This window comes from Musca domestica, unplaced genomic scaffold, assembly GCF_030504385.1.
Source record: "Musca domestica strain aabys unplaced genomic scaffold, Musca_domestica.polishedcontigs.V.1.1 5, whole genome shotgun sequence".
Classification (NCBI taxonomy): domain Eukaryota; kingdom Metazoa; phylum Arthropoda; class Insecta; order Diptera; family Muscidae; genus Musca; species Musca domestica.
Genome location: NW_026712346.1, coordinates 13356605 through 13383568, shown reverse-complemented (window position 1 = coordinate 13383568; position 26964 = coordinate 13356605). Strand labels below are relative to the sequence as shown.

Genomic DNA, 26964 nt, shown 5'->3' with positions numbered 1-26964 from the left:
TTGTGAAAATAAAAACATAATACTTATTTTTTTAAGAAAAACATGAAGATTTTATTTAAACGAAACAGAAGCAGTTCTTGTTGATTTTGCTGTAATTGTCTCACAGATAATTTCATCAACTATTTACACAATCATAAAATATTACATTACTACATACAGCAAATGACGATGAAAACTTGCAGGAAGAACTCTGGTTCTGGTATATTCTTTATATAAATCAATATGGTTTGTATTAACAGTATTACAAAGTTATTATTAACAAAACATAGAATAATAAAAAAAACAATTATGTGCTATTAGAAAAAAAAATAAAAATAAAATAAAACAGTCGTACAGCATTTAAAATCATATATTCATAATCCAACGGTACATTTAATCAAATGAGGAGAATTAAGAATTAATTTAAAATTAAAGAAAATAATTTGTATAATATTTATTATAATTATTATTGACGATATACAAAATCATATCGTCTAAAGATCATGTTTTGGATTTAATTACAAAAATTTTATTTGTATTTACATACATATTTGTATAGGTTAAACATAATGTTGATTGATTAATTGATTGATTTCATGTATTCATGTCTACAGAAACCAAGGCCTATCGACATACATTCGAAACAGTTAGCATTCTACTACTAATACATTTCTGTGCAGAAACATTTGCAACATAATACCGGAATGTTTTTGTACCAAACCGAAAATATTCTCATTCGAATGAATTATTGCAAAATACTTCTTCACAGTAGCGTCGTCGATAACCTGCTGGAATATTGGTGTGGTATGTATCTAATTCTTATACAAAACAACAAATCACAAGGCATGTGGAAGATGGAAGATGGAAGCTTCGGAGATAACGAAACGAATAGTTCCCAATTTATAGACTGATGAGACAAACAATTTATTAGACATAGAAATTCACTTTTGTGACACAAACTGCTGTTCCATTACCACAGAGACAAATATTTCAACAATTATAGTTGTTGAAGAATATTATAAGATTTTGACTTTACGAACAAGATTTACTTTTATTTTTTAACACGAAACTTCCACATTCATATAGAAAATAAATAATATTAACAGAGATTCATTTATCCCAAAAACGTGTTCGTTTAAATTAGAGAGTCAACGGGTATTAACTCTGCGTTTAATCGATAAAAAAACTGTACAAATATTTTCTGAGAGTTGGAAGGGAAGTTGGTTGGATATTTTTGAACGTATTGTATCATAGACAAATGCAATTTAGAATTTTTTTTTTGTGATTCCACTTCATCTATCTTCCCAGATATGCCTTGGATGTATCAAAATGTTTCAAACGTACAAAGATTGCTGCAATGGTTCCTACAGATATACAAATATATTATTATAATTAAAAAGAATTTTCGCATTTTTTTGTTTAAAGAAAAACATTATGTTTGTTTGTTTGTTTCTATTATGTAGTTTCTTTTTTTTTTTTTTTTTTGTTTTTAGTTGTAGATTAATGTTAACATTTTAAGTAATAAATCATCATCGAAATAAGAAAGAAAACAATAATATTTTTGTTTGTAGTACTAAGAGTAATAAAAAGCATAGAATAAGTTTTAATTAATATTTTTTTGTGATAAATCCTTACAATCGTCGTAGTATACGTAAGTAATTTAATTACTTTCTATTGAGAACATTACCGAATTTTCAATTGTTAGAAATTTTTAATTTTGTTATATATGTTATCATCTATCCTAAATAATAAAAGAGGGGAGGGGGCGGGCGGGGTGGTGTTTGGAAGTGTGTTTTGATTGATCTGATGTGGGGGTAGGATAAGGGAGTGCTCGAAGAACGTAATATTAAAACTTATTTATATATAAAAATAACTAAACAAAAAATATTAATAAATAAAGAACAAGACGAGAAATTATATTAAATATATGTATCTATGTATATACGTTGCATGTTTTTATTTTATGTTTAGAAGAAGAAGAATTATTTATGTTGTGGATAATATTACTGCGTTGTGTTTGTGTGTGTGTGTTTTTGTATATATGTATGTGTTTTCTTTTCTTTTTTGCCTTTGCGTTAATAGTTTTTTTCTTTGTTTGTTTGTTTGTTGCAAATTTAGAATGAGTTTCTATTTTCATTACATATTGCATTTCGACTATTGTTGATTTGCTTTCTTTTGCGAACACTGATGATTTTGATGGAAGAAGTAGAAGAACAACAGTTAACTATTTGCGTGGTTAAGAGCTCACGAATGTGATAGTATTGAAATATAATTCTGAATTCTTCAAAAGCTTAGCGAACATTGTGGCTTACACGCGAACTTTTTGAATACCTTTGTGAATCAATCTACCATAAAATATTCACTTTCCGAAGACATCTTTGCACTGTCATACTACTAATTTCGATCGATATCGACTAAACAAGCAATGCTCAATAAGATATAAATTCGAATTCACGGCATGATGAATGGTTATAATGGTGGAAAAGAATTTGTGAGAAAATGTATATTCGACAATTTTTGTTTGAGAACGATTGACTATATGTTCAGTGCATAAATGTCGATTACTTGCAAACGTCCTTGCCATTTTAAAATCTCGCTGAACGCAATCAGACAATTCATGTATTCGTATTTTACGTTACTTGTAGTCTTAGTTTACTTGTATTCGTATTTTACGTAACTATAGCCACCCGAAAATATCAACCGGGAACGCCAAAGCTAGGGCCAACGTGTGATCCACAGCCACAGTCCCTCAATAAATTGCATTTTTTTAATCACATTTATGCTCGTTGGACTCAGGCTTTATATGAGAAGCCTCATCTGCGGGATTGCCAGGAGGCATGGAAGGGTCAGTGGTGAGTGCAGTGTCATTGTGCTCCACCTCAACTTCCAGAATGATGTCCTGCTTCGGATCCGCCTGCTTCGCGGTGTTGAGGGCAGCTAAGGCGACATGCCTTTCTAAACCTAATGCAAAGGGGTTACAATTACAGCTACTGCTACTACTGTTTGTAGTACAACATTCGCTTGTACAAAAGCCACTGCTGCTACTGTTACTGCATATGGATGCACTGGTAGTTGCAGTGGTCTTTGTCTCAAACAAATCGTCTATGGCGGTGGATGTTGCATTTGGTCCCGAAATGTCACCCTCGTTGGAGGTATGCATGATGGTGAATTCGTTTCGATCTTGTTCACAAGAAAAGTCCGAATATGGATCATGGCATATTTCGCCATCTCGCCGAGATGTTTTCGATATGTTACCGGGTGCGGTGGCAGCACACTCATCAGAAGGACATTCTTTGACAATAACCAAGTTTAGAGAATACTTTGTTTGCGTCTTTGTAGGTGATTCTTTAGACGGGCTGTCACCACTTGAATTTTCTGGCGCTTTGTTGGGAACATTTACTGGAAATACGAAGGGTATGTTTTTGGTTTCCTTCTGGCTATCTGCAACACACTCGTCAGTTAGTGGCGGCGAACAACTAGCAGTGTTATATACACTGGCCGGCGAGGCATTAAAATCTGGTGAATCCTGTCTCACTGCTTGAGATTGCTGATCGTCACAGGTCGCTGTGTGTATGTTAAAGCCAATAGCGTTCGTACGTACAGGCTTAGCGGCAACAATGACAACATTGTTGCGACGAGCACTGTGTGAACTGAGGCCCGGCAAGGTTTCCTGCCGCTCTCGAAAGTACTGTTGATGGAAACTACCTGCACTGTGGGCAAAACTGCTGCCAAAACTTCCACCATGTCCACCACCACTGCCGCTAATACTACCAACAATGTCCGCCATGGATCGGGGACTTTTGCACGGAGAATTACTAAAGCTTAATTGATTGTCGCAAATGTGTGAATAGTAGTCTTCACAATGATCGCCAGTTGCTATGCTGGCGTTCGATGTAGACCCTGAAACACTACCGGGACCTCGGTCGTTCAACTGTTCACACGACGAAGAGCCGTCAATATTCGCTCCAGCTAGAGGAGGGGGCGGCGGCGTTATTGAAGGCGGAGTTGTTGTCGATAATTTGTGCGTCCGACTAGCCATACTGCAGATACTGTTGCGCCGTATTGATGTGGTCTGCTGCACAAAGTTTTCACAGAAATCTACAGGGTCACTGCGAAAATAGCTTCGAAACCATTGAAATTTTTGTGAAAATTTGAGTTTGTTTTTTTTAAGCTTGATTTTTAGTTTCTGCTTGGATGTCGTGGCTACACCACCCATGTTCCCCAGCACAGTATCAGGTGTCACAGAAGCCGATTCCAATGATGTAGTATCAGCAGTGGAACTCCTGCAACCATCATTGGAAGCATTAAGCCCTGTGGTATTCGACACATTTTTTGTCAACTTATAAGACGATTTACGCTTGAAAATTGGTTTATGCGTCGACTGATGTGAATTGTTGTTTTTTGGGAGCATCAATAGATGCATAAACTTGGGCCGACTACTAGGAGTTTGAGCCGGTGTCGACAACGTCAATGCATTACTATTCCGATCACAACATTCTGGCATTCTAGCCGTGTTGGTTTTTTTAACGTCCCTAACACCTGACTCTAATGATACCCCTGTAGCTCCAATGGCGCTTCCTAATTGTTGCTCTTGTTCTTGTGTGGCCACAATGTTCGAGTCAGATATCTTAAATTTAGGTTTACTTTCATCGACGTTTTCATTATCATCATCATCATCACCACCAGCAACTCTATTTATACAACTACTACTGCTAGTGTTACATTTGTTGTAGGGGCATTGGGAAGAGGATTTGGAGGATATAGATGATTGGGATGCAGAGGTACAGGTAGAGCTAGAGGCGGATGTAGAGGATGAGGAGGAGGTGGAGGAAGAGGGCTGAAGACCGACATTAATCTTTTGCTTACTTCTCGAGGAATCATTGGGAGATAAATTGGTATTTGTATTGTTATTTGGAAGTATTTGTTTCGGAGCAGGAGAAGATGTTACAGAAGAAGTAGAAAGTAATAAAGTAATGTGATCAAGCTGTTTAGCACTGGACTCACCGGATTCCCAGTCCTCCTCGTTGTCTCCGACTACAGAAGACGATTGGCTGCTGACGCTGCTGGTTTTGCTACTGTTATGGGTACTGTGGTTGTAATTGGCGCTACTGCTGATGCCACTGGCATTTAAATTTGCCGACGTTGGACACGATATATCCGTGCCACCTCTATGGATATCCAGTATCCCACTTCCGTCAGCATTGCTGCCAGCAACGGTGCCAGCATTTTGTCTTTGTATATGCCTCTGGTTTGGCGTTGAAGTGGCAGTCACTGACGGCACATGTTTTTGCTGCAAGTGGTGCATGTTATTTTTCTGTATGCAGTGCTGATTTTTCGCCTGTAGACGTTCATGTTCTACAACATAGCCGGGTGGTGCTCCAATTGTTGCAACCGGCTGTGGTGGTGGCGATGCATACGAAACACTGTTTTCATCGTGCATAGCCACATAAGGATGAGAATGATGAATATTACCGAAGTTTTGAACGCCACTTCTATGCTGCGTGTTCCGCTTCGAATTCGATTCATAACCATTGCTGTTGTCGGTGGTGGCACCACCTAAGCTGCTGCTCACCGACGTAGAGGATGATGATTGCTGATCACATATAAAGTTCATTTCACTGCCGCTGCTGTTATTCTGTGGTAATGAGTAATTATTTGATTGTATTGTCGGCAAACAGGTGTTTGCCGGTCCACTCTGCACAGACTGACGATGATTTGCGAAGCTCTGTCCGCTCGAAGATTTTTCCCCATCTCGCACAGCATTACTTCCGTCGACGTAGAAAACAAGTACCACCTGAAAAATACAATATTTTATGTAATTGTGAAAATAGTTAGAGGTCGATTGTTTTAATTGCTGAAACTGGGAGACGATAAATTGGAAAGACAAAGTTATGGAAAACTTTGCCTAAAATGCAACATGAGCTGTATAAAACTAATTCTGCCCAACACCTGCATGCAGGATAGTATTTGCAAAAGTATTTGTAAACTTCAGAACACAAAATAAAACAGCCAAACCATTTTCAGGATCACAAAAAAATTGTAAGGACTAGTCATAATGGATAATAGAATTTCCTATCTGTTCACGTCTATGACTGAGATGAATACATGGTATAAGGATTTGCAGAATGCTAAAAAACTCCGTTGAAAAACTTAATAATTCTGACTATAAGGTGTTACAGTTATACGTGGCTACACAAAAACGGTCAATTATCTAAATAAACTATTACTTAAAATAAATAGTGGAAGTGCAACTTTTTATTCCACTACCACTAAAGCTTTAGTTAGTGGTAGCGAAAAATTAAATTTCACTACCACTAACCATTTGTGGTAGTGCAATTTTTTTTTAAATATCAGTAAATGGTTAATGGTAGTGAAATTTAATTTTTCGCTACCACTAAACCTTTAGTGGTAGTGGAATAAAAAGTTGCAATGTTCATTTTCCAGCTAATTTTAAATTAGATTCGAATCCATTGCTACAAAATTAAATGTAAACGGGTAACCGATAAGAGACTGGCAAAAAGTATGTTAAAATTTAAATTATTTATATAAATTTTTTTTAAATATCACTAAATGGTTAGTGGTAGTGAAATTTAATTTTTCGCTACCACTAAACCTTTAGTGGTAGTGGAATAAAAAGTTGCACTTCCACTATTTATTTAATTCTTAAAAATTTAGTGCAATATGCCCAACCTTGATTCCAATAGATGGGTTTAGGAAATCTGAAGATATATTACCATTTAATATTTTTAGTACAAACAGGAGTTCAACATAATACGCCTACTTTAAGGTGTAGGCAATCTAATTAATTTTAGCATGCTAGTATAAGAAGACAAACCAAAATTACTATTCCAATGTAAACCTCCCTCGTAAGGCAAATAGCAGAAATTGTTTTTGCGCGGATTCTATTTTATCTGAGTATATTGCATATTGAGGATCACATACAACAGAACCGTATTCTAATATAGGTCTAACAAGAGGTGTAAATAACTGTTTTGTTACAAATGCAAATGCTTTGCTGATTCTGATTGATTGAATTCCATTTGCTTTATTTACCATTGTTATTACATGACTATTAAAATTTAATTTTGGATCCATCAAGAAACCAAGATCGACAAATGAATCTACACCGTCAATATTATATTGCAATATCAGAGAAGATCTGGAAAATCACATATGCATTTGCTTAAATTTAAATCCATACAATTTAACCTGCACCATTTAAAATGGCTGTCTAAATCGTTTTAAAGTAAATAAGCTTGTTTACCGAATAATTCGAAATGGCACCTAATATGGCAATTCCTCCATAATTTGACACATTTGTAAGACTACCAGACCTATGTAAGGCCGATTATACCCTATTATGGTTGTCGTCGGCGTCGCAAAATGAAGTCGTCGCCTCGACTTCATTTGGTGTCGTTTTTTGTCAATAGCGACAAATGATTGCAATTATAATTGTCAATACAACAGTCGACGTGAAGTCGATTTTTAAGAAAATCTGTCGCCGTAAAAAATTGTGGCGACATTGTATTTTTCAGTCGACGTTGATATTGTAACTTTTTTGTATTTGATATTTGACCATGAAAATAACAACAGCAAAGCAATTTGAAATGTTCGTTTCCGAATTGGAAAAAAAACATGTTTGGCTATAGGGTTTACCAATGTTTATTTTCCAGCTAATTTTAAATTAGATTCGAATCCATTGCTACAAAATTAAATGTAAACGGGTAACCAATAAGAGACTGGCAAAAAGTATGTTAAAATTTAAATTATTTTTGGATGTTTTTATTAGTTATTTTTCTAAATTTCTTCTAGGTTTGGAAAGATTTAAAATGTAACACTAAAAAACAATTGTGCACAATGAGGGTGAAGCCAGCAGCACTGGAGGTGGTATTTTTAAGCAAATGACATTGTCGCTTTTGGAGTAGTCCTTCGCGAATGTAATGCAGTTTCAAAAGTTACTGAATCCACCAGGTCGTGCACTTGGAGTAAAAAATACGGAAAACATAATTGTAACAGACGTTACAGATTTAAAATGTATCACTAAAAAACAATTGTGCACAATGAGGGTGAAGCCAACAGCACTGGAGGTGGTATTTTTAAGAAAATGACTTTGTCGCTTTTGGAGGAGTCCTTTGCGAATGTAATGCAGTTTCAAAAGTTACTGAATCCACCAGGTCGTGCACTTGGTGTAAAAAATGCGGAAAACATAATTGTAAGAGACGTTACAGATCATGAAAATGAGCCAGTGGACAATGATGATGACGAGACTGATGTAACTACTATTTAAGCTTCTCGATCGCCCAGAAAAAAACAATGATAAAAAGTCATCAAGGAAAGAAGAAACTATTGAATTCTTGAAAGAGCAGTATAAACTTTTGGAACAACATAATCAAGAATCAGGCAATGCAAATATGTTTATTTACTGCCTTAGCACTCGCCGCTGCACTACTAATATATACTCCACTTCATCCTCACTTGAACTTAAGATATATAATGCATTTATAATATCCATTTTTTAACAATATTTTTTATTTTTCCGAAAGAGACGAAATTAGAATTCAAAATACAAACAAATTTTTATCTTATTTTGTCAATAACAAGGGAGTGTTGCCAACGCTTTTTAATTGTTGCCAACTATTATTTTAAACTGTCGATGTCGCTTCCATGCCTTACCGTTATACCATTTTTGAATCGAAGCGACGGTGAGGGCGACTTGCACATAAAATCGACGACGACTATAGAAACGACAACCATAATTGGGCCGAATATAAGATTTTTTCGAGAAAGTAGGAAAGTGACCAAATTTAAGTGAATTTTTAAACAATAAATTTGAAGGGAGTGCTAATGTGTCTGAACAATACTTAAGAATTATATTAGGCATGCCTTCCAGGCCTGGAAATTTAATCGATTTTAAACAACGCAAACTATTGGATACCTCTTGATATTGTAGCAAAGGCATACAAATTTAGTCAATATGTGACAGCTTTTAAGGATATGAATCATTGATTAGGCAATATGTACTGGAATAGGTTGTGGCAAAAAAAAATGTACAAAACATTTACCAATATCTGTGTCTGTGACAAATTTACATTTTACTTTGTTATCCATGCATATTTATTTGAATTTTTAACTCTAACAGTTGGAACACTTTCAAGCTTAAATCTATTTAAACTAACATAAAATCTATCAATTACATATTCCAGATCTTTATGGATATTATATAGACGGACGGAGGCCCAATTTACGGAGGGAATAAGGGTATTGTGTTTTCGGAAATTAGTTTTTTGTATAATTAAGGCCAGTTTTAAATGATTTGGACAGAGTTTCATCAATTACATTTTGTGAGTCATGGAGATAATGTTGGATGGTACATATTTTCAGGAGTGCATATTGGAGGAATTCTGAATATTTCAAAATGCTGTGTTATATTTACAACGCCAAATCAAGAATTTTGCCGTTGGAATTTTGCACACTGTTTATTTGATGAAGACTTATATCAAAAACGATTTATAACTTCAAATGTATACTGGTTACTGTTCATTTCGGATGGCAAAGGAATCAAACCTTCAGAATTTGACATTGGAAGCCACCTAATGGAAGGCATACTAAAATCGCCAAGAATCAGGATGCGATCAGAATCTTTCATTTTTTCAGCGATTAAGCGATCAGTTGGTACATGCCTTAATAATACCTCACTTTTTATATTGTATTGAGATTTTTTGGGGTAGCTGCGGTTTTATTTGTCGTAAGTTAAAACTATTGTTTCATAGGGTAATGCGATATGTTATTTGTGTCAAACGTGGTGATCATATATCTCCTGTGAAGGAGTTTCTCGGTTGTTCGTTTGAGTGTTTTGTGAATTTAAGGTCAATGTTGTTCTTCTACAAACATTTTAAATTGAGAACATCTTCTACTATTATGGATCTTTTTAAGTTTTCGAGATGTGTAAGGAACCTGCAAATTGTTATACCACGCTTGACTCCTCTGTTGAAAAAATCCTTCTATGTAAGAATTGCTTGCATTTTCAACAATCTGCCAGCTAATCTTAAGATATTTAATTCTTCCCTAAAATGGTTCCCTTGCATAGTTGATTTATCTAATTCTTCAATGAATTGTGATTTTTGATCATCTTTTTTTATTTTTTGTTAATTTTTAAATGTTAATTTTTTAATAAGATTTTTAAGATTAAGGATGTTATGAATAGTTTAAAGTAGTCATGTATAGGAGTTCTTGGAACCGTCAATCCATTTTTAATTTTGTTCATTTTTTGTTAATTTGTTTTAGTGTTTAATTTTATATTATATTATTATAATTAATTTAGAGTAGTCATGTATAGACGTTTTTGGAACCGTCCATGGCCCTATTGGCTAGGTTTCTGTACACATTGAAAAGAAATAAATAAATTTATTGCTGATTAAAAGAAATAAATAAATTTATTGATGATTATAAATGTCAAGTGAAGTTGAAAGTGGAATATAAGAACAAGTTACAAACAACTTAAATTTGCCTAATTCAATGGAAACACCAACAAACTTCATATCAAGAAAACCATTTAGATCTGTTAAATTAGTGGTATAATTGGCATCAACTGCAATAGGGACGCCACCACCTTTTTTACAAACACGATCTTTTCTGTATATTTGATATTTTGAACATAAAATTGCACTATTTAATATCGATGTTTTTAACCAAGTTTCGGAGAAAACCAATACATTATAATAATAAAAACCAGTGCTATCAGTATATAAAGCGGTTAATTTTGTGTTAAGCCCCCCCTATCAGAATGCAAATAGAATATGAATTATTTAGTTGTTTGGCACTGAATCTGAGGCAAATGAGCTAAATTATCGGACCTCTCCAAAAATTCTTTAATGAATGCCCTAGCAGGACAAAATTCTTTTAAAATCAACTGTACAAAAATATTTTAAGGCACAACGATTTCGAAAGAAGATCTACTTTCAGAAAATGCAGATCGGAGCTTATAACATATCAAAAAGTAATCTCCCCCAATTTTTTGTTTCGAAGAACTATAAACATTCACATCTTCTTCAAATCCGTCAAATCTCCTGATGCAGATGGCCTCATATCAAATATTGTCTCATCCCGGTCAACACAATTCTGCAGATGAGGGACTTGTATTACTGAGTTACTATGGGGCAATTTGGTGTCTTTCTTTCTTCCTATTGATGGAAAGATACTTGGACCCAGAAAAAAAAAAACAATCACACCACGCGAACTTTAAGATGACGTGGGTGGGTTCTGCTCTCCACGAGGTGCTTGCATTTTTGAAGAAGGTAATGGGAAATTCCAAATTGTTTCTCTATTAAAGGAATTTTCAGGCAATGTAAAGTCGAAGTTGATCTATAAAGTGTACACTATGAGATTTCTTACATTCTTACTGAATGTATTGATGAAATGTTTATAAGTAGACTCATCAACTCAAGCATTGGACATTTCCATAAGGCAAACTAGTAGAAGATCACATCGAAAGGAGATATACTCGCATATACTATGGCTTCCGTTGATAAAAAATTAAATACATATGATTTTCCACGGCACAAACTACATTTGCTTTGCTCCATGTCTTAAATGGCAAGAAATTCTTACCAAAGCAGAAGATTAAACCCGTGTTAATAGTCTTGGTAACCTAACTATTTAAAAGGAAACGAGAGATTTGCAACTATTCGCTATGAGTGCTGGATAAAGTAAAATGGAATCTTAAACCATAATAGGTTTTAGAATGCGGGAACATTATTATGGTGTTCATTCATCGAAAGTGACTGATAGAATGTAGATGAACTTTCTCTGGAAGCAAAATACCTTGGTGCGTTCCTGCACCGATGTCAGAGCTGTCAAAGGAACATCGAGATGCGGACAACAGCAAGAATCCCATAGCAAAAAATGAAGGAAGATTTATGATAATTTATAATATATTAAAAAATTATTAATCTCACATAAAGTGTAATGATTAATGTGTACATCACGCCGTCAAATAGCTATGCTCCGCCTAGTATACCCAATATTGGGTCACTTCTAGCTGACAATAACAGTCTAATGCTTGGGTATTTCCATGCCCTTAATGAATTATGGCATGGTGGCTAATGAGGTGGCTAGAACATCCGAAGCATTGCAACATCAGTACTAGATCGAATAAATTCTGGGCAATGGTTAACTCGTTCACGAACCTGGAAAAAAGGATGTTCAGACGTCTGCCTCATTTAACGGCGTAGAAGTGACAGACTCAAAGAGGTACGCGAGTTATTTTAACCGACATTTCATAGAGCACCCCGAGAGTGACAGGGCTAAAGAAAGATTCTACGCCGCGGAAATATCTCCCAGCCGAGGAGGAACCACCATAATTTACGATGGAAAACCATGCGAAGGCCGCCCTTATAAAGCAACATCAACATGATGGGGTCTTAAAGTCTTATGGGTGCGACAGCGTAATAAAACCTATCCCAATCACCAGGCAACCTCCAACCAGGAAAGACTTTCATGATTTAGACATACAGGGTTGCCCATATTCGACGGACCTTTGGGCCCATTCCAATTGACGAGGCTTCAATTGAATTTTATACGGGAACAAATGCAAATCAATGCGAATAATCCGTTGTAAAGAGGACCGAGCCATGCCCAACTGCTGAGAACGGCGTTTTTGGGATATTCTTGGGGACCTCTCAACACTGGCTCGTACGGCAGCGATATTCTCGGCCGATCGCCTTGGTCGACTTTTATATGGCCTCTTCGGATTAGAAAGAGCCTTACCAGTCGAAAATTTTTCGTATAAACGCTTAATGGTGTTCTTAGAAGGCTCACTTCTCACATTTTTAATGTTTTAAAAGCACGTTGAGTTTTCACAATTGACTTCTTCTGTTGAATGTAAATTTCAACTATTTCGTATGTCATTAAGCGATGTGACATCTCTGTCAAAAGTTATGGCGCTGCCAGATGGGTCCGTCGAATATGGGCAACCCTGTATAAGAGATAGCATCTAGATCAACAGACCTATCAAGCAGGACTGAATGTAGTGAATACCATATTCGGAGTTTATCCGCCTTTCACCGCAGCTGAAGAACGAGATTTGCCTCTACGAACCAGAGCAATTTTGGCACAGCTGAGATCTAAGTGCTGCAGCCGACTCAATTTGTATTGGGTTCGAATTGCCAGCAGTGCACAAAACACCTTCGCATCGTGTGGCACACACCCACATGACACGCTGCACCTTTTATAATGTGCAACCAAACGTACCCCGCATCGCTATGGACGACCCAATCAATACAGGTCGCTTCATTTTTGAACTTAGACTAAGAATCAGACAAGAAACAATCAGAACGAACATAGCAGTTCGAGACGCTACAACAACAACGATTATGTTTGAAATACCCCAATACAGTCAAAAATGTTGTTTAGGTTTCATTTTTTCATGCGCTGTACGTTTGACAATACGGGAGAGATCAGCTGGATTTTTCGCATGACACTTTACCCACTTTTATTTACTGTATTATAACAAAATGCCAATAATTATCCAAGTCCTTTGACCCCTCTACATGCTGGTAATTTGTAATTAATGTCCATCTATGTATATTTTCGAGTTGCAGTCTGTCTTTAAAATTAAATTGTCACATCCATAGTTCATCCAATACATAAATATTTAATAATGCTGCTAAAATTTTACTCGCAATTAGTAATTTGACTTACCTTGAAATCTTCGGAGAAACATTTATGCTCTTTATCCTTGTGCGCATCATCGATTTCACACTTGTTTAGAGTGTATATGTATTTCTCATCATTGCCGTCTCCTTCAATAACTGTAATTATAAAGTATATACATGAGTGTGGTTGGCCAGTAAAAATATTGTGAAGTTCCAACTTGCCTGAATCTGTTACAAAGAACGTATTAAACCAGAAATGAAATAATTTTTTGGTGTTTTTCGTTAATTCGACTTTTATATCGCCGGAAACTGTTATTTTCACATCGAGTACACTCTGTTTACGAAAATCTACGACATAATATGCCAATGGCTACAAAATAATGGAATTTGTGATATTTACGGCGATATATGTGACTCAATATTTCATTATTTACCTTTACTTTATCCTCTAAAACAGAAATTGTGCAATGTACAGAGCCTTGACTTTGTAATGCATTGGCCCCCAAAAATCGAATTTCACAGAACTGTCAAAAACAAAGTGCGATCATAAAACAACATATTATTTAATAATCATACGTGTTAATTAGTAGGATACATACTTGCAGTGAACGACGGCAATATGATAATCCCATGCGTATCAGTTTGGAGAAATACTGCACATAGCGTCTCTGCGATGGTATCGTAACTCCCTTACGATCCTTTGTTCGTTTTTCGTCATAGCAGGCCAAAGCATCGTCCGCGGTACGTTGTTGTCCACTATAGAGTAAATAGCAGCAGATCATAGTTCCTTCAAATAGAAATTAATCAATACAAACTATTGAAAACGTCTGTTAATGCTAATATACATACCCGTACGACCTTTGCCAGCTTTACAGTGTACAGCAGCCACATTAAGAGGATCTGCCTTAAGCCAAGAGTCAACATCTTCACAAAATTGTTGTATCAGTTCGATTGTGGGTGGGTTATGGTCCTCAAATGGATAAACTGAAACTCGCTGTAAACAAAATAATGAAATTGTCTATTAGTTTAATAAGAACAAACGATTGTTTCACAGTGGTACACAAACTTAAAAAATCCCAACAGAATAACACGTGTGTTTATGGAACGAATCTATAAGATTAATCTAAATTATATACCCATCTTCAACATTTTAAAACTTTTCCATTTCTTGTCTTTTAACAATGTTTTCAAACAGCTGCTTCAAGCTGTACTTATATCTTGATCTTCAAAATAATATGAATCTAAGTGCAAAAAACATTATCTTGTTATTTGATACAACTTTTGAGATGGTCGTTAGAATTTAACAGAAACAAAACAGAGAAAAAAATCCATTTTAATGTGTTATACCTTTGAATGTCTACCACCTGTGATTAGGTTATAAATGCAAAATATGTTATTTCTTATGTAGCACAATAGGATATATTACCCCGTGAAATTTGCTAATATCATAGCTGCGTTCCAGACATAGATTGTAGATTTTATAGTGATCTCGATGATTTTCCTCTAGAAACTTTTGAACATCTTCTAACCGGTTTCGATACATGCTTTCGTATTTTTCCGCCGGGTATCCCATTGCAATAATGTTATCACATACATCTATCATAAAGGAAACAGAATATTTAATAGCATTCATACTTGTGCCATATCCGATGACGAGTACTTACAGGCCAAATCCAAATTGAAACCTTTCTCCTTGTAGCGAATACGCTGCTTGCTGACCACATTTCTCAATACGTTTGTCATGACGGAAAGAGTATTGGCCATCTTCTGCTTAAACTTATATATATCGATGCCGGTATTGGAACCGGCCTCGTAGATAGAGCGTTCTTTGACGCTTCTAAAGTATAGGCCCCTTGCGTTTTTATGACCCGTTTTATGGCTGCTCCTTCCAAATCTTAATATGTTAAAAAAAAAGAAATATATTAGATCTAGTTTTAAACTTTTAAAAACAAAACAAACAAAGTTGTGATCTCAAAATTTGTTTATTTTATTTTATTTATTTATTTATTTATTTTTTTTTTTTTTTTTTGGTAAATCTTATATTTTTGTATGAAAGTGATTTTTGGTTTTATTGTTGTTTTTGCTATTCTGTTTTGCTCTATGAGTTCTGAAACTTTATATACCCCTCATTACAAATAGAAAATAAACACCCATGTAAACAAATATTTGGGAAAAATCTTGGAACAATTTCTTGTAAGACATCCTCAGTTAAATTGGTTTCCTACTTTTAGATCTTTTTAGCTCCAAATATTCACAAAAACTGATTCACAAAAACTGATTCCTACTATTGAAATAATATTGTCACAATAAAAAAAAAAGAAAATATTAGATTTTGAATGGTGTTTACCAATGGACTTGGGATTTGCCACTTGGCCTTTGAATAATTTAAGACAGGCTTCGAATCTCACGATATAGTATTTAACAAATAGTAAACCCTATTGAACGATTTTTTTGACGCACATTTTTTTTTTTTTTTTTTTTTTTTTTTTTGTTTTGTAAAATTAATTCTTTTAATTTTATGCACTTGGGCCTGATGATGCGGCTGATATGCAAAGAACGTTTTTGGGTAAAAACCGCGGTCCACATAACTTATTTCCATGATAAAGCACCAATACTATGGTTGTCCTACCCAATATATGAAAACTAAGTCATTTCTTAATACATATCAAACATAAATATCAAGTTGCTATGGATTGGGGGATCCTCTTACATTGTACTCTTCTATTCGGTATCAACTGCTGACCGCTTGCGTTTGCTTTTGTCACTATATACACTCCTTCTCTACGTCTCTGTTTCAGTTTATATTTCATCTGAGTTCTTTACTCGTATTCGGATTTGTATGTGCAAGTGCACTACACTATACACGAACCAAACCATACCATCATACACACATTCAACCAACCAACCATCCAATAATCAACTCGCTACTATAGAACAGAAAAAAAACTATGAGAATTTTTCTTATACCCCAACTCAAGTGGCAGCAACAGTAGCAACAACAACAATTTACCTGTTCAGCACTCAGCCAATCGTTCCCGTCTTCAATTTTGGGCACTTCGACGCTTCCAGGATATGTCCAAATCACGGCGAAGCACACAAAATCAGTAGAAAACAATCACTGTAAGGCTATTTCGAACAGACGGACATTTACTCGTCTTTTGAAGGTACGTACATACGTGATTCGTATGAAACCGGACAACTTCGGGCTTTAACATGCGTTCCTTCTTCTCTTTCTTTTTATTTCTTTTTTTGTAAAAAGCATCCGATTTCTTTGGGTTTTAATGCTCACAGCATTTGCAACAGATATACCAGATATTCTTTAATATTCACATTTGTCTTTGCGTACTTTTCAAAAGATGTAGATGTATTTCTTTTTTCTCAATTTCAATAAAAAAGAAGACAATCAAATGAAAAAAATGAAATATAATTTTTTCTTTCAATAGAGATGGCACCATTAACGAATCTCAGCGGATGAAGGGAACAAATGAATGTTATCGGATATCGGAAAAATAAGAGAAAACGAAACACCAACCACGATAAGTATCGCAACTTAGAGAACAGCCATATACTCAATTTGTTGGTTTACAAATTACCACGTTTGTTGTGCTTTTCTTGTGAGCTTTGGACTTATTCACAATTATTTTTGGCGAATAAAAAATCAGAACGTAATGTTGGTGGTTCAGTAGCACAGATTTAAATTATTTTACGAAAAGTCGTCCATCTTTAGTCGCTTTGTTTCCCGTCTATCTTAAAAGGTTGAATCGATTGGTTACTTTAATAGGGGTGGATCACACGCTGTGTTTTAATTAGCGTGATTGTGTATCGATAGCGACGGTATCGACCATAAAAGTTATGCTCGATGTCATCGACTTGTTTACTGAACGTACCCACTTAAGGAGGAGCAGTCGTTTTTCCTTGCTCTGTTCCAGAACCAGCAAGAATCTGTTATGGTCTGTTCCAGAACTGTAAGAATGTAAAAGTTTTTACTACGATAGCCGATGTTTCCTTTATGATATCGAAGAAAATTGCAAAACTAGTAGATTCTTGTAGGTTCTGGAACAGAGCGTTAGTTTTGCAATGTTTTCGACACCATAACGGGAAATCGGTTATCGAAGTAAAAAGTTTTACATTCCTGCAGTTCTGGACTTGAGCACCTTTCTTTTTCAATAGGAAAACTCTAAAAACACCTTTTATTTTAAAACGACAATACTATTCAAAATGTTTGCTTGTTTAATTGCAAATCGTTCAATTTTTTTGTTTTTACTTTCAACGTACCAAAACCCATGGTACAATAAGGAGGTAGAACAGCTTCATAAAACTGCAGAAATACAGCCCTGAGGCTATGCCCGCTTCCTGTCAGAATTATTCAAAATTATAGGCAACAAGTTGTTTTAATTTTGTTGTTGTTTTGATATTTTTTTGTCCATTTCTAAAACGAGTCAAATAACGCGAAAAATGAATGAAATACCTGGATGTTCTCCCAAAAATATGATCCTAAGTGTTCAGTATGGATTGAACATGCATGGATTTGAACCATGCTAAATCTCGTTAATATTATTAATGCGTGTCCCGTAATTTAAGTTTCTTCCAATCATTGATTTTAAAAATATTTTGTTTTTATTTTTCAAAACAGCAAATACATACACAAAAGTTGTGTTCCAGTACTTTTTTAGTAGTAATACATCAGTTGCTCCATATTTTCTCTTTTTGTTTTTTGCACGACAAATATTAGTTTTTCCTTTAGTTTTCAAGTTGATCATTTTCTTTATTGAAATGTATCAATACATTTTTCAACCTTGTTAGCCCTGCAAATTAAATGTCAAATTTAGTATATGCACATTTCTGCTCGGCCAAATTCATGTAGCTAAAACAATCAGAAATGTCCACCACTCAGCGCCATTTTTTTCTCGAGAGAGCTGCAAGTTTTGCTAGTTTTTGGAGTACGGGAACGCGTTGTAGCAGAATTAGTGCTAATTAGTACTAATTTGCAGGTTCTGGAACACAACTAAAATTGGCAGAAGTAGGGCACACTTAAAAAAAATTGTAATCAGCTGGGAGCTCTACCTTACCTTTTTATTGTACCATGCCAAAAACCAAAGTATATCTAAAATTTTAAAGTTAAAACTGTTCTAGAACCTGCAAAAGTATACTATTTTTGCAATAAAATTTGTGGTAAAAATAGTCGAATTTGTCAGTCAGGTGTTAGACAGGGGTGTAATCATGGTAGAAGAATACATGTATATGCATCAACGCTTGGGATCTTTGATATGTAAAAAAATTTGAAATCTTCTTTCAAATATAAGTAGATTTTTATACGTTTTCTTATACGACGTCATTCGGAGGTTATTATAATACGCATTTTTCAAAAATTTTTACAAATTTAAATAATTTTTCATTCAACAATTTCAATTCCAAAATTGGTTTGACAGTTCATTGTCCCAGCAGCTGGGTCGATTCGTCTACCTATATTCTTCTAATGCTAGGAACACAATTGGAGCGAACGACGAATTTCGCCCTACGCGGCGACAAAATGTGCCGCGTAAATTCGTCGTATGGAACACAATACCGACGAAATTATAAAACAGCTGATGAAGTTGTTTACTTTTTGCTCATTTGTTGACTACAATGAATCAGAGAATTGTAAAGTTTATTAAAATTGTTAAAATAATTAACATAATGTACATTATAGTAAAAGCTTATCTGCTTCTTCACTCAGGCGCAAGTACACAAATAAATAAACAAATTGATTACGTTTTTTTATACCAGTAACAGATAGTAGAGTGACCATGACAAATTTTAAAGTAAAAAGTAACTTTATTTACTAAAACACATAAAATTCGTACAAGTATGGCCACCTTGTACTGTTTTGTTCGCCGGCGTATGAAATAGAAATAAAGCTAATTGAGTTGGCGGCGTCCGACGAAATTTTCGCCGGCGCCGTGATTGTGTGAATTTCCATATACACATGTTTTTTATTTTTGACGACGAACATTCGCCGCGAAAAATTCGTCGTTCGCTCCAATTGTGTTCCTAGCATAACATGGCTGTAAAGCTACTTATCGTGCGTTTACACAAGACTAATGCTCTGTTCCAAATCTGCAAGGATGCAAAACTTTTTACATTTTTAGTAGATTCTTGCAGGTTCTGGAACAGAGCAAAGTTATCCTCAACTAAAGTTGATTTTTACTATCATATTCACATTAAACGCCTTACATACCGACAACCATAGTACAATGAAAAGGTAAGGTAGAGCTACCAGCTGATTACAATTTTTTTGAAGGTGAGTGTACATAAAAGGCTTTTCTGACTGGCTTAAGGCTTTTTCCATCGGAAAAGAGCTTAGGGCAAAAAACTATTTCAACCTAAAACTCCTTTCTTCCGAAGAAGCCAGCCGATGACTTAAGCCAGTCAAAGAAGAGTTTTATGTATTTTCACATTAAGTGTGCCCGACTTCTGCCAGTTATGTGTATGTATTTATTATTTTGAAAAATGAAAACAACGTATTTTCAAAACCAATGATTGGAACACACGTACATTGCGGTTCGCGCATTAAAGCTATCAACCAGTTTAGCCATGAAATTGGACAGCTTGGATTAGAGAAAAATTAAGAAAATATAAAAAATGAAATCAACTTGTACCTGCATTCTTCTGTCATGCCCTTGAGCATGGGCCATCGCCCTTTTATAAGGTCGACCAGAAAGTGAATTCCCTAAAAATACAACTCTTACATCTACATGTATTGTCAAAATTTGTTATTAAGAAAAAATTTCCCTGTTGCAGTTATATAACCAAGTCCAAGCTTTAACAGAGGGCAGCAATGATAAAATCCAATGTTTATCACGGAATACAATGAAAAGAAATGTCATACACTTTATTGGTACATCCTGGAATCACACAATAGGTTTGAAAAACATTTCGTCCAAACAGCCGTGGGTTTGAAACAATATAAAGGAGGTATCAGACGGACCTGTGACACAACTTATGCAATGTTAAAAAATGTTACCCACTGAGAGACACCCTTTGTCTTAGAAGAGATTCAAGATTGTATAAAATTGACGTCAAGGAGATATGAGAATTCGGATGCATGTACCAGAAATGATGAGCCGACATTGACCATCTACCAACCACATTAAAAGGAAATCTCTTGGCTTTCTTCTTGCGTTTATTTTGTTTACTACAAAAAACAAAAGGATATCAATACACAACACTTTTCTAATTGAGGAGTTTAAAAAAGAAAAATTAGATTTAAGTATATGTTGATAGCTGTCAAGGCAGCTGGTCTTACTTGTCGACCTTATATTCCGTTGAAAAATTAGGAAAATTTTTTCAAATACAAAATATCGGAAGATAAAGTTATATGAAGGCCTACCAAAATTTTCAATCGGAAGAGGCAGTATCCGCTGCCATTCAATTCAAATTTCAGTCATTCCCGCTGAAGATGTGACTAAAATCAAAGTATCGAATATCTTAAGGTACCATAAATGTGGGCTACAACAAGGCAACGTGGCCAGCTGCAAGCATAGTAGAATTAGGAATGTAAAGTCATGCAATCATATGATTACATTTTCTTTCAAAATTATTTATTTGCCAACTTCTTATTGTCAAAATTTATATTTACAAATACATTGTATACAAACAAATCAGATAAAGTTACAGAAAATGCAGGGATGGGGATACTATTTTGAAATGGCTGTACCTTCTTAATTTTACCATGGCTGCAAGAGTATTACCAATTACGAACATCAATTCTCAAAAATGTGGCAACCACCGTCAAAAAGACGAACATCTGGAGACATCGATGTATGAGGGCTGTAAGAAATCGTAGACCGATACAGTCCATGTTCCAACTTAGCTTGATTTGTTGTTGCAAACATGATAGAAGAATATAGGTAGAAAGAAGAATACAAGTAGATGAATCAACGCTTGGAAATTTGTATATGTCAAAATTTTTAAAATGTTTTTTTTTTTCAAAATTAGTAGATATTTATATGTTTTCTCATACGAAGCCAATCGTAGGTTGTTGTAACATGCCTTTTTCTTACCATTTTTAGAAATTTTAATATTTTTCATTCATAATTTTCGATTCCAAAATTGGTGTGACCGTTCATTGTCCTAGCGACTGCATGTATTCTTCTACCATGGCTGAAAACACGGTAGATAATCTACCATAGATTTTTGTGTAAATTATGGGTAGTTACTCCGATTACCTCTATGTTGTGAACCATGGTATAATTATTACAGGCATCTGCAAGCCCCAGCTGACTTGACTCTATAGTAATACTAGTATCAAATTCGATATGACATTAGGTAAACACTTTTTTGATAAAAAATATCACTACAGGAAAATGAGAACATATGTTTTGCCTAATAATAGAATAATTCGCTGTTATACCTAACAAAACGCCAACGGTGATGGTGCGAAAACTTTTTTCGCGATTAAGGGGCAGCGATACCACATTGGGTAGTATAGTAGTAGTGGTAGTATATTTCACTTTTTCTAAATTTTCTAAAATGTAGAATACTTTATGTATATATCATGGCAAAAGAATACAGGTAGATGCATCAACGCTTGGGAGCATTGACTCGTCAATTTTTTTTTTAATTATAAGTAGAGTTATATATGTTTTCTTATACGACGTCATTCGAAGGTTATTATAATTCGTGTTTTTCAAAAATTTTTTCAAATTTAAATAATTTTTCATTCAAAATTTTCAATTCCAAAATTGGTTTGACAGTTCATTGTCTCAGCAGCTGTCTCGATACGTCTACCTATATTCTTCTACCTGGTATATATGCAGTTTGGTTTCAGTTTGAAAGGGATGTTGCTTTTTCCACGATCTTCTCTCGATTGTTGAGAGAGTGTTGAGAGATTTGGACCTACAACTAACAACTATACAATTAGGGGAATGATATGAATGTATTAAAATTAAATATTTCAATAATCATTGGTCTGTTCCAGAACTGCAAGAATGTAAAAGTTTCTACTACTCGCAGATACTGAATAGAGCCTATTTTCCTGCATTTTGAATTTAATAATCTAAATATCAAGAATGTACATTTTTTAAATTAAAATAATTTATTGAAAATTATTTGTTTTGTTTAAAGTTTTAAACACTTAACTCTGACACTTGTATTACATACAAAAACAAATTTGTATGTGGCTGTTGTTATGTTTCATGGTAGAAGAATACAGGTAGTCGCATCGACTCAGCTGCTGGGACAATGAACTGTCAAACTAAATTTGAAATTGAAAATTTTGAATGAAAAGTTATTCAGATTCGTAAAAAAAGTTGAAAAACGAACATCATAACAATCTCCGGTTGGCGTCGTATAAGAAAACATATAAAAATCTTTTCATTTAAAAAAAAACATTTCAAAAATTTTGACATATCAATGTTCCCAAACATTGATGCATCTACCTGTATTTGTCTACCATGTTACGTTTGTAGTACAACAACACTTGCTGTCACCTGTATTATTCTACCATGCAGTTCCTTTAACAGATCAAAAATGTTCTGTGTAAACAATACAGAAATCGATAAAATAGATTTCATAATCGATTAACCAAACATCGACTGCGGATCCCAACTGCACGTGGGTCTCTTAAGCTAAACAATAAGCGTTTTTGTGCATACAATGGGGAAAACAAGAAGAAATAAAACGAGATTTGCTTTAAAAGTTAATCCAATTGGTCTGGAGGCCAACGAAGTGGATGATTTTCTGAATGCTTGCGACGAGTATGAGACTTCCGGCGTTGGACCTATAGAATCCATTAGGGATCAGCTACAAAATGTCAATATCGAGGAGAAGCTAAACGGGCTGCAATCTCTTGCAGTTTTAACAGCAAGCAAAGATAAGGTGACGGCTATTTGTCAAAGCGACGTCGTGCGTATAGCTGCTCCCCTATTATGCGAGAAGGACGACTCTGTACGTAACGCCTGTGCTGGGGCTTTAAGAAATCTTTCGGTGAATGGAACCGAAGTGTGTGACTTCCTTGTTGAGCAGGACGTTCTCACACCCCTACTTGCTTTACTGTCCGAATATGCTCAGAATAATGATTGGAAGCCCAGCTTTGATGCAAATATGTGCAATCAGATGGACCTGCAGTCGGATGTATTTCTGCAAGCCATAAATTTGCTATGGAATTTGTGTGAAAGCACCTCAATTGCTGTGGAAACGTTCAACCAAAGCAAACTTCTGGAAAGTTTCATTAGATGTTTAGACTTCAACGTCTATGGTATTGAAATAGCAATTTCAGTTGCTCAATGTCTGTTAGTTGTAACTGAAAATAATCCGAAAACATGGCACATTCTTAACCAATATGTGGCCAATTTTTTGTGTCTGCTTTCTCTAAGTGGTGACTTCGGTCATGCTTATCTACGTACAATGGCTGCGGGTATTATAAGTAATGCTCCTGCATTAGCTGCATCGTATGCTGGGACAATACTTCAAGCTTTGAATGAGGTTTTGGACACAAATCATAAGATAGCTCTTTCTGGAATAAGTGGTTTGTGTAACGAGAACTCTGAAAAGGACACGCCCGAGTTGGAAATAAAAATGGATACACAGGATGGTGAGTAAAATACGGGGCTAAGACATATGGATCTCCAAAGTTTAGAGAAATTTGCTTCTACGTTTTCTACATAATTTTAAATGTAGTGCTGAAATTATTTTTAAAATACAAAGGTTGCATTTGCCGGACTTTTTATTCTTTAAGCTTTTGGCATGTAACACTTTAAAAATGTATTCTAAATGGTTACCTTAAAATATGTGTGTTGTTTGTTGTGTGCTTTAGCTCAGTTGGTGATCTCAGTATATTGAAAGGTCATCTAAAATCTGATTGACTAATTCTGAACTTTAAATCGAATCTGTTAATTCCAAATTTATTTCCATTTAAACTAATATCTTCTGTGTTACAGTTGGAGGTGAGTAATAATGAATCAAAATATTCTTTTTTAAAGATGAAACTGAAGAGGCCGCAGCAAACCGCCGAAGACGCCAAGAACTGCCAACCGAGGCAGACATTGCTGTACGAAATGTTGGATACTTGTTGGATGCGCAACGTGTGGCTGCCGAGATCATAACGAATTTGTGCTCTCCGGATGATGAAGGTAATATTCTCATATAGGCAGATTCTAAAATCGTCGAAAAAAAAACTTGAACTTTTCACATCTATGTCCCCTGACATGTTTCAGAATGGTCTGACATGGAGGATGACGATGCTTCTGAAAATGAAAGCATTGTTGATTACGAATCAAAACAGAGCAATGGCAGTAGCACCAACCTCCATGAAGGTGATAAATTGCCGACCGAAGTTACAGAAGCTATTAAGTCGCTTGCATTGGTGGAAAAGGTGAGAATTGGATCTACATATTCGAATGTACTAATAATGAAACCAATTTCAGATGTGGCAACGATCACAGCCTTTGGAAAACACACTGGCCCAACAATTAATGGAGTCAAATATTGGCCTCCTTATGAAGTAAATACGTTAATTACACATTGAGACCAACAATAATGTACTTTACTCCACCTTAGGGCTAAGAATTTGCGTATTTCATCCCTTTTATGCCTGCAGAATTTATGCAACTGTCTAAGTGCTGAAGATTTGGGAGGTCACAATGCCATTTATAATGTTTGGGTAGAATTAGGCCAGCAAGTGTTTAAAGGACCCAAGGATCCAGCAGTTATGGAACCATCGACTTCACTGATGCGAGCATCTTTAGAGCATTTGAAAACGAAAAAAGAACTGTTTAGTCAAATGACTCAAAATGATTTAGAAGTATGATCTGTTCGAAACATCTCGCCTCAAACTATATGTTTTCTTTATTTTTTAAATTGCAGCTAATTCTTAATGGTGTTAAAAATTGCAGTATGCCAGAGATCCGTGCAAACTGGCTACGCATGTTGGGTACTTTAGGATGTTTGCTGAACGAGGCACTCGTGCGTGTTATTATCTCCTTTATTGTGGAAACGTGTTCTAATGTTGGTTTTAATAGCCCGCGTGATTAATGTTGAAATACTTTTACAGTCAAGTTTTTTCTGTTTTATTAAAGGAAGAGGATGTATGGACAATTTCTGAAGCTCTTGACGCCCTAATGGATATGTTCTCCGACAATGATTGGCATCAAATTTTGTTAGATCTCAGCTTGCCTATTGTTATTAAGGACTTGGAGAAAAGATTCAAAACCAAAGTGCGCTCTCAACGAAAGGAACTAAAGGATCGTTATCCCGCTGTGCAGACCGTTGTTACCAATTTATCCCGTTTTACAAAGTATATTGAAAAGGAAGCTGTAAAATATGCGAATGGCTCAAGATGTACCTAATAAAAATATGTCAGGCATATACGTATGTCCATGTATAAGCTAAGTCATTATCCCTACAAACACAAACTTTATACATACATAATATTTGATAATCTTGATACGAAACGTATTAATAAATTTTATGTTTGTAAAACTGTAAATATTTGTTTAATTTTTACGTTTTAATAGAAAAGAAGAAGTAACTCCTTGTTGTTGTAGGAGTAATAGAAAAGAAGAATAAGAATCAGTCTTAAAAAAAACTAAAAATTGATAGATATGATATCAACTGTGTAGAACCGGATATAAATGATCCGAGCATAGCCCCTAAACTCAACTTGCTCCAACATTTTTCTTTTCCTTTCAAATGAAGTGGTTGATAAAATTTTGCCTACAGATTTAACCCAAATTTGCAGTAAATTGGCAACATATGTTCCCATTATGTAAGAAACTTCCTTGCGTATACCTGTCAATTTAGGTTTAAGTTTTGATATATTATTGAAATTGTCAATTTGGCCTGACCGCATACGATATCGTGTACATTTTATCGAAAATTTCACAGGAAGAAATTCCGAACGGAAGTGGCTTTAATTCCGCATTTAGTTTTTTCAGAAACGAAATACAATTTTTCGATTTCAAACCACATTGGATTTTGCAAGTGAAATTGTATTGTTATGAGATCTTCTAACTTGTAAGCATTTTCAGGTAATAACAAATACACATTAAATTTGCATTTTGTTATCTTTTTATTGAAATAATACAAATACTTAGCAAATTTTAATTGCTCCTCAATTGACAAAGCATATTACTAACAGTGTTTCTACAAAGTTGAAACCCAGTTTTTCCCTTAACAACAATTATTCATTTGTAAAAACTAAACAATCTACCCTTACGAATGACAAATTGAAGCAAAGATAAAAAAAACTTAGAAAAGTATATTGTATTTAATGTATTTTGGGATGTTAATTAACGATTTAATCATTTAAGGGCAACCATAGGAATTTATTTATAAGCTAAAATTAAACATGTTA

General features: G+C 34.9%; 2 protein-coding genes across 8 annotated transcripts; one reads left to right on the top strand and one right to left on the bottom strand.

Moving 5' to 3' along the window:
* Positions 1-331: 331 nt before the first annotated feature.
* On the bottom strand, positions 332-17407 carry LOC101892103 (serine-rich adhesin for platelets). 7 transcript variants are annotated; one of them, XM_011294183.3, is made up of 9 exons: positions 17164-17407; positions 15296-15525; positions 15058-15227; positions 14481-14625; positions 14231-14418; positions 14066-14155; positions 13854-14001; positions 13678-13787; positions 332-5773 (listed from the first exon to the last, which is right to left on the bottom strand). In XM_011294183.3, the coding sequence occupies exons 2-9, from the start codon at positions 15393-15395 to the stop codon at positions 2747-2749; spliced, it is 3978 nt and encodes a 1325-aa protein (XP_011292485.1). In that variant the 5' UTR covers positions 15396-15525; positions 17164-17407; the 3' UTR covers positions 332-2746. The 7 variants fall into 7 exon arrangements, with proteins under 7 accessions (XP_011292485.1, XP_005183455.1, XP_011292487.1 ...); XM_005183398.4 differs by having other exon boundaries at positions 17225-17407; XM_011294185.3 differs by lacking the exon at positions 17164-17407 and adding an exon at positions 16978-17133.
* Positions 17408-23196: 5789 nt separating this feature from the next.
* Positions 23197-26097, top strand: LOC101892619 (HEAT repeat-containing protein 3). The gene is made up of 7 exons (XM_005183400.4): positions 23197-24204; positions 24593-24742; positions 24827-24984; positions 25037-25113; positions 25170-25413; positions 25476-25616; positions 25688-26097. The coding sequence occupies exons 1-7, from the start codon at positions 23268-23270 to the stop codon at positions 25955-25957; spliced, it is 1977 nt and encodes a 658-aa protein (XP_005183457.1). The 5' UTR covers positions 23197-23267; the 3' UTR covers positions 25958-26097.
* Positions 26098-26964: the final 867 nt, after the last annotated feature.